This window comes from Wyeomyia smithii, chromosome 2 (genome assembly GCF_029784165.1).
Source record: "Wyeomyia smithii strain HCP4-BCI-WySm-NY-G18 chromosome 2, ASM2978416v1, whole genome shotgun sequence".
Lineage (NCBI taxonomy): Eukaryota > Metazoa > Arthropoda > Insecta > Diptera > Culicidae > Wyeomyia > Wyeomyia smithii.
Window position 1 is genome coordinate 95,713,251 of NC_073695.1, and position 12,159 is coordinate 95,725,409.

Sequence of the window (12,159 nt, forward strand, 5' to 3'; positions counted from 1 at the left end):
GAAAAGGGAAGGGTGTCGAACCAATATGGACATATTTGTCACTCCTAAAAACATCGACATGCCAAATTTGGTTCCATTTGCTTGATTAGTTTTCGAGAAGCGCATGAATTTGTGTTTCATTTGTATAAGACCCCTCCCTTCGGGAAGAGGGAGGGGTCTCGTACTATCTTAGTCATCTTTCTCGGCCGTTCAAACCCCGAAAGCTCCTTCAATGTCGAGAAATGCGTACAGGGCCACTTCTTTCAAAGAGAAAGATTTTTTCTAGTTTAGTCACAAGCAAGTGTAACGCTGTGATTGTTGTTCTGCAGCACTTATGAAGAACTTTATGAAGAAACTGACATCTCTTTTATTTCGGCTATCCACTGTGCCACTGCAAAGTCAACGAAATTCTGAATAAATAGCATCCCTAGACCCCGCACGATATTTCAGCATCCACAAAATACAACTCTATGTTTCAGTACATGATATACTGTTTCAACGAAACCTACCACATGAAGGGTGACCCACATCAAACTTAATCTAGGAAAAATGCTGTAGAAAGTTACTTATCTGGATTGTACTGTTTACACTATATTTTTATCGCTATCAGTTTTTCGAAAACTGTAAAAAAAGACATCGATCGAAAAGCGACTAAGCGGATTGATTTTGCACAAGAACCTGGAAAAGCCTTAACTCTCCTGAAGATACATCGGAGAACAACTTTGAACCGTGCAGTCAACGGTGAGTCGTGTGATTAAACGTTACTACGGAGCTCTGAGCATCGGACAAAAGGAGAACAACAACAATATCGCACGCTTAGCCTAGGGGCTAATAGCGCTCTTGATCAACTAGATTAGTTGAGAGAATTCGTTATCGATATTGTTTTTGACAAATTTAGCATGTTGTAGGATAAGTACAACGATACACCGTGCCCCAGTGCTGAGTCGAGAAAATTTCCAGCTCGAAAAGATCCTCGACTCGATCGGGAATCGAACCCTATATCACAATCGTGTGAGGGAGCTAGCCGACCGACATCCCTAACCAGCTGTTCAGCATAGCTTTGGAAGGTGCAATACGAAGGGCAGGTGTGCAGAGGAGCGGCACCATCATCACGAAGTCCCACATGCTTCTAGGCTTCGTGGACGACATTTATATAATTGGTGTTCACCGTAGAGCAGTTACTTTACGGCTCTCAAAAGGAAAGCTGCAAGAATTGGACTCACCATTAACACTGCCCAAACGAACTACGTAGTGGTTGGCAGAGAGCGTGGTAGTTCTACGGGTGTTGGTGCTGCGGTGGAGATGGATGGGGATACTTTCGAAGTGGTCGACGAATTTGTTTATCTTGGTACTCACGTGACATGTGACAACGAGGTGAGCCGCGAGGTGAAGAGACGGATTGCGGCGGCGAATAGGGCTTATTACGGATTGCGTAGCCAGCTTAGGTCCCGTAGCCTACAGATCCATACGACATTTGGCGGAGGCGTTCCACGGACATGAATCGTGGACCTGGAAGGAGGCCGATCGACGAGCGCTTGGGGTCTTCAAACGTAGAATCCTGCGATCAATACACGAAGGCAAACTAAAAAAAGGGGTGTGGCGCAGGCGCATGAATCACGAGCTGTACGAAGTATACAAATACGCTAATATTGTCCAGCAGGTGAAACACGGCAGGTTACAGTGGGCTAGCCACGTAGCACGGATGAGCGACCGGCGAAGACAATATTTAGCAGAGAGGTGGATAGAGGCCAACGCTGTCGACGAAGAAGACAGAGCAGCCGATGTAAGGGGAGACTGGAGAGCCCAAGACCGAGTTTTGTTGAGGCGTATTCTGGATTCGGCATAGGATCAACGATCGCCATAAAAGTAAAGTAAAGTAATTCATTGATACCTTAGTAGCATGTCCGGTACGAAAAAATCTCTGCATACAAATTTTAAAGATGAACTACGAAACAGTTCAAAAACAATGAAGGTTGATGTAATATCTCCTTCTCTTTAACTACGTCACTGAGATACAGAAAAATCAATTAACACTTGCGTACCTGACCTCTCTAAAGCCCTAAAAACGTAAATTCTTTCGCCTGCCTGCGGAATGATCTAAACCGAATTTGATCGAACCTTTTCCATAAGACATCGAAATTTTCCGTTGTTCCAGATTTATCGAGGAGAACTGTGGGGTAAGTACCCTTCCAACGACACAGGCTAGATTTAAAACGGTAGCGTAATCTTGCTTGCGACATATCAAAGTTTAAGTTTTTGAAAAACAACACTGTTGGCGATCGCTGTTTGACCATTTGGACGTGTTTTAGCCACTACTGGTTGAGTTCTTGGAATCGATTCCGGGAATGGTTCCGGAACCTAGTTTGCGGCATATCGAAGAACTCGGAGACCTCGAAAAACTAAAATATAACAAGTTAACTAAATGCGTACGCTCAGTTTTTCGATTTATTGTATGCTAAAATGCTCAGTGAAATTGATTTACCGAAAGATAGTTCTGCAAAATTATTTGATTTAACAAGTATTTTGTTTCCTAAATGAAGTGAATCGTGAATGTGTATCGATAAATTTCGGCTCAATTTGAAGACCGAGTTTTTTTCAAATACGTTAACATGAAAAATACGTGTCTCTTTATAACGACAGTTTTTTTACAACCATTTTGAATTGTAAGATGGCAACTTTCGGTTTCTGGAAAACAGCCAAAAATGACCGATTTCCATCCAATATGAATATCTCCAGAACCAGAATGATGTAAGCAGCTTAAAATTGGCCTCAGACACCATTCTGAATTGTAAGATGGCATCTGTTGGGAAACAGCCGGAAATGGCCGAATACTACTCAATATGTTTATTTTCGTAATCGAGATGATGCATAGAACCCTGAACACCATTTTGAATTCAAAGATGACCACTTTCAGTTTCTGGAAAACAACCAAAGTAACTGAATACCACCCAATATGAGTATTTCCTGATTCAGATTGATGCCAGAAAAACAGCTGAAAATGGCCGAATACCACCCAATATGCATATTTCCGGAATTGAGATAATATACAGAAGCCAAAAGTCGAGGATGTTGTCATTCCGATAAAACCAATCATTTTAAACGATTTATCTTTTGACTTTGATCATATCGTCGTGCATTCGCAAACTATAAACAATTCGCAAGGAATCAATGAATTTGTAATGTTTAAAATTATTGAAATTAACACATAAATTTTTGAGCGGGGGCCTAGTGTGGTTGGTAACGTCTCTGCCAACCACGCTCGACGCCTGGGTTCGAATCCCACCGCCGACATAGGTGTCGATAGTTGTGGGGTGGCGTGATCCACTCACAACCAACCTAACTGGTCTAGATTCAATCCTAGCCGACACCGGGAGATTTTCTGAGGCGAAAAATCTCTGGGATCACGCCTTCCATCGCATGAGGAAGTAAAGCCGTTGGCGCCGGTCCGTTAATAAACGGGTCGTGAGTTAGGGTCCTGGGTGCGGAGTCGCCTCCCTGGGCGTCGGTGATTGGCCACAACAGTGGCGGAACTAGACCGACGGAAAATAAGCGAGAATAAAAAAAAAAAAAAACACATAAATTTGGCGGGATGAAGTTTAGCGGATCAGCTAGTGATGAACAAACATTCTAGTTAGAATATCGCTCTAACTTACCTCGACACAGAAACGTCGGTTCGCCGGCATACTGGGTTGGATATGCTGGAGCTCGGTCTCCCGGTAGCATGTATGGACATTTTTGCTCCACGGTTTGGCATACATCTAGACACGGTCGTATTCGTACTCGTTGCGTTTTTCGACGTGAACTGCAATGAAATTTGTTATTAAGAAGAAGAAAATTAATTGTACAATATTGCATTTGTCAATAGCACTTGAGTATTCACTATGGTTCTGAAATTATTGAAAGGAATATACCAACACTTGGAATGAAGACAAAAAAAAACTGGTAAATGCCTGATATTAAAAATGCAGCAGTAGGTACATGATGTCGGTAAACACCGTCAAAGCTCGGAAACAATCTACCGAAAACAGCCTCGTAAACTTCTCGAAAGCAGCTTCGAAGCTGGACACTGTGCTAATTTATTCATTCATGTGAAATTGTCGGGAAAAACGATCCTGCAGCCAAGCGACCGACATATATTTGTACCAGCATCTCACGACACAGACAATCGTTGCTAGGGTAACCGATCTGTTGTTGGGCACGAGGTTGCAACTAATGCCACCGTAATCCTGGCTTGGGATGGTCACAGTCCAAGCCGCAGCTTTGCCGGTTCGGTTCCAGTGCGTTCTGAAGCTGAACGGTTTGAGTGCTTATTAATTTGCACTGATCCATTATTTATCAGCAACACAGAGACCGGCATAAACACATCGTCCCTATCCATTTATCTAATCAATTAGGCTTCCACTTTCGTGGGTAATTTCGCAAAGTTTCGGGAAGTGATAACAATGCTATTGGTGGAAGCATGGGACATACATTATGCATTCTGTCAGAAGCGGCTGCTGGCGTGGATAAAGATAAAGACCGAAGGAAAGGATTGTGAGTGATATGAAGCGCATAACATAAATTTATGTCTTCGTGTGCCGTTGCCCGGTCTAGTGGAGAGCTGTTAAAATAGACCGGTTGGGGAAGATAATCGTAGACGGGTTAGTCCCGAGAGACAAGGTAAGGACGAAGTCAAAAGATGACAGGCTACAAGTTCTGATTGCACTGTAATAGTCAGCTGCTTCCAATTGTGTTTTCTCTGGCAAGACATTTTTTTAAAGCAAAAGGATGCTGGTGTTGGCAAATTTAGATACAGGTTTTTTTTTCAAACCATCATTAGAGCGGAATTAAATAGTTAACAAAAAGTTAACATGAATTTTAATTGAAATAAGATTTAACCATCCGAAACTCTGTCGGTGCAAACAACATGCAGTCGAAACAAATTATACCATTACGATACCGATTTCGACAATTGAAGAGGGCTTAATGTAGTAAAGCAAACAGAAATTGACTCCATTTCTCGTGGGGACCGAGATTGTGTAAACAAAAGAACATCCTCCCTGTGACTGCCATCGGCCGTTTTCGTCTCATCACTTGTGTATCGCCTCATCACCACCGGGGCGGCCAATTCGTTCTGGCATGATGAATAGATAAAGAAACCCCTGCTAACCGAGTTTCTTCCAAGTGAACTGTCATACGAACGACTGCGCCTCACAGGCATCTGCGCGTCTTCACCAAATGAAGTGCTGATGAATTATTTATTCATGTGCTAGATGGATGAATGGTTGGATGGAGCCTGCGAGATTTCCACTCGAAACAATATATCCGGTCGCAATGGCAGAGCCCCGGCGAGAATACTCCTTATACGCCGTGTTTTGTTCGGTTGAAGAAGTGTGAAGGACCAGCGATGTTCAATTGGAACTGGCATGATTCGTTGGGTTTTAATGTGATGAAGCATAAAGGGATGTCCCATAGGTTGAATTTGAATGACACTGTTATTCAGAACAATAAAAACGGGTTGGTTTTGAGCAATGTTAAATAACTAAGATAAGTGTTCTGAATTTTACACAATTCCAACTTTTCCAAAAGGATTCAAGCAACGGTTTTTATTATGAAATTGAGCAAACGTAATTCAGCACTAGGAGTAACTTCTGCAGCAACCAACAGGAAGATATATGTGAAGCGTTCAACTATGTCATGGGGGGTCAGGTTCAGTAAATGGTTAGCAATAGCTTGATGCCTCAACAATCCCTCATACTCAAACCTGCAAGTGAGAGGAAGGTTTCACAGAAAAGTAATAGGAGTTCATTGCCTTTAGCCAACTCTGGTTCGCAAACCTAGGTATTAGAAACCACCTTCTGATGCTTGTCAAGCATCTGTTATTCTTCGTTTACAGCAGACAAAGTGTGCCGGTCCCGTTATTCAGGTTAACCATCCAGCAGTTCTACTGACAGGCACTGGATGCTTCGTGACATCCAGGGGAATCTTCATCACGCTTAAAGGACCTCCAGGATTCGGAATACAAGATTGTTCAAAGAATAACTAACTGTTGCTCATCTACTAAATGATTGGTAACCTTGTTTTTTAATTGACTTGAAGTCATTCGAAAATAAGGTTGAAGGTTGCTGGAACACCGTTGTAAGTGGAGTGCCTTTTTACTGTTTAAACAAAACAGCGTGGCTTTAACTAAAAAACTAACTAAAAACCTAACCTGCTTAGTAAAAATATTTTAAATTTTATTTAGAGGTAAACACTCATATCTACTGCTTCAATAACATGTTGTCGTCCTCAAAAGTACGAATCGAATTATGCTTTCTTTCCCGTTTTCTTTGAGAACAGAACTGCTTAGATATTTTGCAGAACACCTCCCTGGACAATAGTGACGCCGGATAAAAGCTTGTACATTGCAGTCGCCAGGTACTCCAGCACCAAGACGCATAATTTCCATTACGTAGCAGACAATGAATTCGACCTACCAGAAATTGAAGCCCAGCACGAAATGGACTAGACTTTATCTTTCCCTTGACTTTGCCTCAACCAGACAATGTAGGGATGAGCGAACAGCTCACTAGCCGTTCATATGAATCGGTTCTTAGGAAAGAGCGAAAGAACAAACAGCTCACGAAAAAGAGCCACGGTTCTTTGAGCGCACCAGAACTAATGGGTTCGCGCGGACCCGAAGTTTACCGAGAAAACACGAACTGTCAACGCTCGTGAATCATTGTGAACCATGAGCCGTTCATATGAGTCGGTTCGGAACGGTGAGTGAGCGGTTCAGAGCCGCTCTTGCAAAAGAGCCGTTTCGCCCACCCCTAAGACAATGTACTCGAATGAGGGGAATAACGATATGACGATGAACAAAAGTGCTGTCTGTATGACGAAAAAATCTATCTGATTGTCCTAAATAAGGGAGAACCGTACAAGACGCACCAGTTCGGTAAGATGGGCCATGCTATTAATTCCCCAAAATACTTACACATGTGGCTTTTCATGACGAAATTCTTCGCTTTTCTCATAAAAACCCAGCTTCTCAACAGTTCTCATATAAAAAAGTGTGCACTATGAAGAGCTTGCAGGAGATTGCTTGACAACTTAGAGCATGTCCCATTATCTTTGATTTTACTTTCGAGACTTCAATCACTTCTCACTTCGCGTGCTGATTTCTGCTAGTGGTATATTAGCCTACTGCTTTGGAGCATACTGACCTTTGTTGTGGTGCGTTTTGATCACGGGCTTGTTTGGCGGCAATGGTAATTTTTACCAAAAAAGACATTGAAATCGAGTATTTTATAATAAACTTCGTCATAAACATACAATGAATAGATCCTACAATCATCCTACACGTTCAATGTCACTTTAAAATGATTTGAAGCGCTGTAAATCGCGAAAATGCTTAACTGGTGCGTTTTGTACAATCCTCCCCTACCTACAGAGAGGTCGAACGTAACAAGCAGGCAGTGTGATGTAGAATGGAGAAATTCGAAAAAAGAGGACGTACTGCGCTACACACTGTTCGAACGTTGGGCGTGAATATGTGCTATTCGTCAAATGTATATGTAAGATGGCTTCGAAAACAAGCGGCGAGTAGTCGAGTTTCGACATCCTAACGTTTGTTGTTGCCAAGAAAGCTGACCAAGCACATTGGATCCGAAGGGTAAGCTCTACGAAGTACACTAACTCGAAGTAAACTGGTTCATTCCTCCTGCCAAGTAAAAATTACAATTGGCCCTTTTTAAAGCCATAAATACCTACGTTGTTGTGGCAATATTGAAGTTTCTTGCCTTGCAAATTACGAAGGGTGAAACCGCAGTTCTACATTTATTCCAAGTGACGCTCAAAGTCTTTAAAATGGAATTGTTTTCGTAATTGAGGCATTTATTCACGTGTAACATAAACTAAATCGCCAAATTGATGCAACTACGAAACTCGAGAAAATCGTTTTGATAATAAGGTTGATTCCGAAATCATTTATTTAAAGTTGCTAATTTCATTCAACATTGCAGACTGCAAACGTCAAAGGAATATTTCGTTTTCTCTTCCAATCTGTCGTTCATCAGTTTTTTTCCACTGAGTGTTCGTCTATAAAACATTATATTGTCGTGCGTTATCTGTGTTTGGATTAAATCATTGTAGGTACGAGATCGACTGAAATATAATCAAAAATGGCTACGAAAAATAAACAAAATTAAAAACCAGTTCACTATAAAAAATTTTCAAAAAATGATTTCATAAACTGGAGTTATTTGTTCTCTATCCAACTAGATAAAAGAAACCAAAATCCGTTCTATAGTAACAATTTTATAATTATTCGAGAACTTTAAGGGGTTATATACTTTTTTAGTTTTCAAGAAACCGGAAATTTTTTTATTGCATTATCTTCAAATACAACATCTTGAGAACATTTTCACAAATTTTCATAAAGATCTGAGCAATAGGAAGAAAGTTAGAGCGATTTGCAGCGCGCCTCGCCACGGCCGCGTTATCAAGCTTGTTAGAAACTTGCAAGGGACTTCAGGGCGACGATATTTCTTGTCCCCTATTTAATATTGACCTTAAAGGTGTTATAAACCGAGCGATTTGCGAGCTTAAACATGCGGGGCATGATCTTGAATCCAGCCAGTTCATCTGCTTCGCCAACGGCACGTTCCAGGCGGTTGCTGAGCTTGAGTTGTTGCTCCTCCGTGATCGATCTGAGCTAGTGAAGTTGCACAAGGAACCACGTAGATAGCTACTTGGTATTAGTTTGCCAACTTCAGTGTATAACAATTCAGTAGCTACCGCTTTTTATAAACCGATGACGGCGCCGGCCACGTCTTTACGTTAGGGTCGGAAAGGATGTTGTAAGGTAGGATGTGTAACAGCCGTTGTTGTCGGAAACCTAGTATACCTCTGCATCTCCACGACTGTGACGGAAAGGAAAGGTTGTATCACCGCGGTATGTGACGAACTATGTAATCGAACTATGAAGCACACAAAGGCGAACGAGGTATCTTTAATGTCAAGTACCGTGATGAATCCAAATATTTAAGCAATTGTTCATGTCCTATCCCGAATACTCTCGAGAAAGCAAACGCACTTCGAAAAACACGATGCTTTGATAGGTGTACATTGTGTAGATATTCAATCAATCACGATATTTGTCAACTGAACTCGATTTGCGATACGTTTTTATAAAAGCAACGAGCAGGATCTTCGGTTGAACGGTCATACCAAAACTAAGCGGAGAGAAAGATTTGTGTTATTAAGTCTTCGCGGCAAGTGATGGAATCAAATGATGATGCGCGCGAGGCTCGCGTATTACGAATACGAACGGTGTGTATGTTTCTTATCAACCCCGCGATTCTATATCAATGAAGCGCGTGTAGATCATCGACTAACACGTTCCAGAAAAGAGCTTCGTAGCCGCAAGGTTACAGAGTCCGCTTTGATAAGCGAGTGGTCGTGCGTTCGAATCTTAGTAGAATCAAGCCATTTGGTTGTCAAAGGACTTTAACATGGGTTCATTCTCAGGCTACATACCCTTCCTTCAAGCTGAATTCTATAGTACCCTTGCTGACTCTCATCCTAACAAAAAAGTCCCTCTTATAATTAAACTGTTCTGAGCAACGTACAGTAGTTCTCTTCAGGGAATTGTGATTATGACGCGGTCTTGGCTGGAGGAACGAGGTTTCGATAAGACTCCTTCCTCTTGACAAAAATATAAGTCCTACTTATAATAACCCTGACCAGAATTGGGAATTGTGATCGTGACGCGGTTGTTAGTAGGAGGAAAGAGGTTCGATAAGACACCTTCCTCTTGACAAAATAAGTCCTTCTTATAATAAAACTGATTTCAGAAATATTTACCCTCTACAGGGAATTGTAAATGGTGATATTGGCACGGGGAACGAGGTTTCGATAAGACTCCTTCCTCTTGACATAATAAGTCCCTCTTAGAATAAACCTGGCCAGAGAGGAACGTTAGGTGTAGCCTCAGTTCAGTAAATTGTAATTTGGCGACATTGCACAGTGGTCTAAACTCGAAAAATCGTGATCGTTTTAGATTTAACTGTGAAATATTGATTTTATCTTCAGCAAGTTTATTCCAAATAACAAGGCCTTTCTTTGAGCGTTTTCGGTTTTTTGATCAATCCCCCTAGTAGTTAGATATAAAAACAATTTTTTTTTAATTTTCGAAATACCAGATTGCTTTCTTCAGCAAAGTTGTAGGAAAATCTATAAGAAAAAGAATTGCTGAACATTGTAATCTTCTATCTGTACGTCTGATATGACGAAATACAGTTTTACGAGGAACACACTCCTCAAAATTAGTTTTTCATCCATAACTTTTTCTGTAATCGTCAAAACAATTCAATATATTCGAAGATTTTGTTCATTATGCTAAACCCCGCATTTTTGTAGAATATATTGGTTTGATATTTTCCTTTGTTGTAAAGATATTTCTAGTTTTTTGCTGAAAATAGCCATATTTTGAGTCCATATTTCTCCGAAGGTTGCAGATAGTAGCAAACCAGACTGTATGCATTTGAAAGTTTGTCAAAAGAACTACATTACTCAAGAGAGTTCAACTGTTTCCAGTTGTATCCAACCGAGTACTGAATGGAAGGAAAACACCCCTCAAAATGAGTTTTTTGTCCATAACTTTTTCTGTAATTGTCGAAACAATTCAAGATGTTCTAAGATTTTGTTCATTCTGCTAAACCTCGCATTTTTGTAGAATATATTGGTTTGATACTTTCATTCGTTTGAAAAATATTTCCAGTTTTTTTCTGAAAATAGTCATATTTTGATATTCACGTTTTCCCGTATAATTATTAAAATCTTAGAACATCTTGAATTGCTTCGACGATTACAGAAAAAGTTATGGACAAAAAACTCATTTTGAGAGGTGTTTTCCTTTCATTCAGTACTCGGTTGGATACGACTGGAAACAGTTGAACTCTCTTGAGTAATGCAGTTCTTTTGATAAACTTTCAAATGCATACAGTCTGGTTTGCTACTATCTGCAACCTTCGAAGAAATATGGGGATTGATCAAAAAACCGAAAACGCTAAAAGAAAGGCTTTGTTATATGGAATAAACTTGCTGAAGACACTGGGTACATAAAATCAATATTTCACAGTCAAATCTAAAACGATCACGATTTTTCGAGTTTAGACCACTGTGCATTGGTAGGATAGAAAAGAGTCTAGGTATAGTAGAGCAGTAAGCTTGAAATGAAAGGGTAAACTCTCACACACAAGCATGGATATAAATAAAAAAAAGCGTATCATTCACTTCAATAGTGATACTGTCAATAATATGAAGTGCGGAGTACAGGAAACACCTGGTTAATATCACAATAGATCAAAATGTCTCTGGTCGCAGTGATGAGTCCACACAGAGGAAAAAAACACGCTCCAGGCGGTTGCTTAACAGTACACGGAGTTGAAACGTGAAGTAGAAAAGGTTGGATTGAAGGTGGATACGTTGAAGACCAAGTATCTTAGCATACTTGAAGACCAAGTATCTTAGCATACGCGATAGGCTCGTATAGGCAGCGTAGCAATCGACGAAAATGAGTTCGAAGTGGTTAAAGAATTTGTGTACTCCGAATAATTGGTAATGTCAGACAACATCTGCAGCGAAGAAATACGCAAACGTGCGTATTACGGACTCCAAAATTCCTGAGATCTGGTAAACTTCGCCCCCGTGTGAAGTCAACCAAACACAAGACGGTTGTAAGACCGTTGGTCATCTACAAGCATGAAACATGGACAATGCTCGAGGAAGACTCTGAAGCACTGGCCCAGTATCAAGAAAATACTGCAAAAACAAGGTTCGTCTTAAATTCGGCCTATGCAAGACGTAGAGGCGCGCGACGAGCTAGGAGGTTAGAACAAGTGGGGCAAAAATTGAGAAGTGTGACGCCTAAGAAAATGGAGATAAGCTGCCGTGGACCGAGGTTGTAGGCGTGACACAGGTGAATCCTAAGGGATGTTTTGTAAGAAGTAACTTTTTAACAAATGTTTTCTTTTGATATCTGGATTTCTATGTGAAAAACTGCTGAATTTTATATTTACAACGATTTCAAATTATGGTAATTGCTCTACACCTCAGAAACGGAGAGAATAGTATGAATAAGATCAACTGCATTACGGAATTCCATTTTTATATATAAAAACGAATAATAATAAGAAGAAGACTATAACCATTATTCTT

At 40.7% G+C, this 12,159-nt stretch overlaps 1 protein-coding gene across 1 annotated transcript in view; it reads right to left on the reverse strand.

Moving 5' to 3' along the window:
- Positions 1–12,159, reverse strand: part of LOC129722668 (mucin-5AC) — a 190,668-nt gene that overhangs the window by 24,176 nt on the left and 154,333 nt on the right. Inside the window, exon 4 of the mRNA XM_055676308.1 lies at positions 3,633–3,781. Coding sequence (XP_055532283.1) covers positions 3,633–3,781 — 149 coding nt within the window. The remainder of the gene's footprint in view (positions 1–3,632; positions 3,782–12,159) is intronic.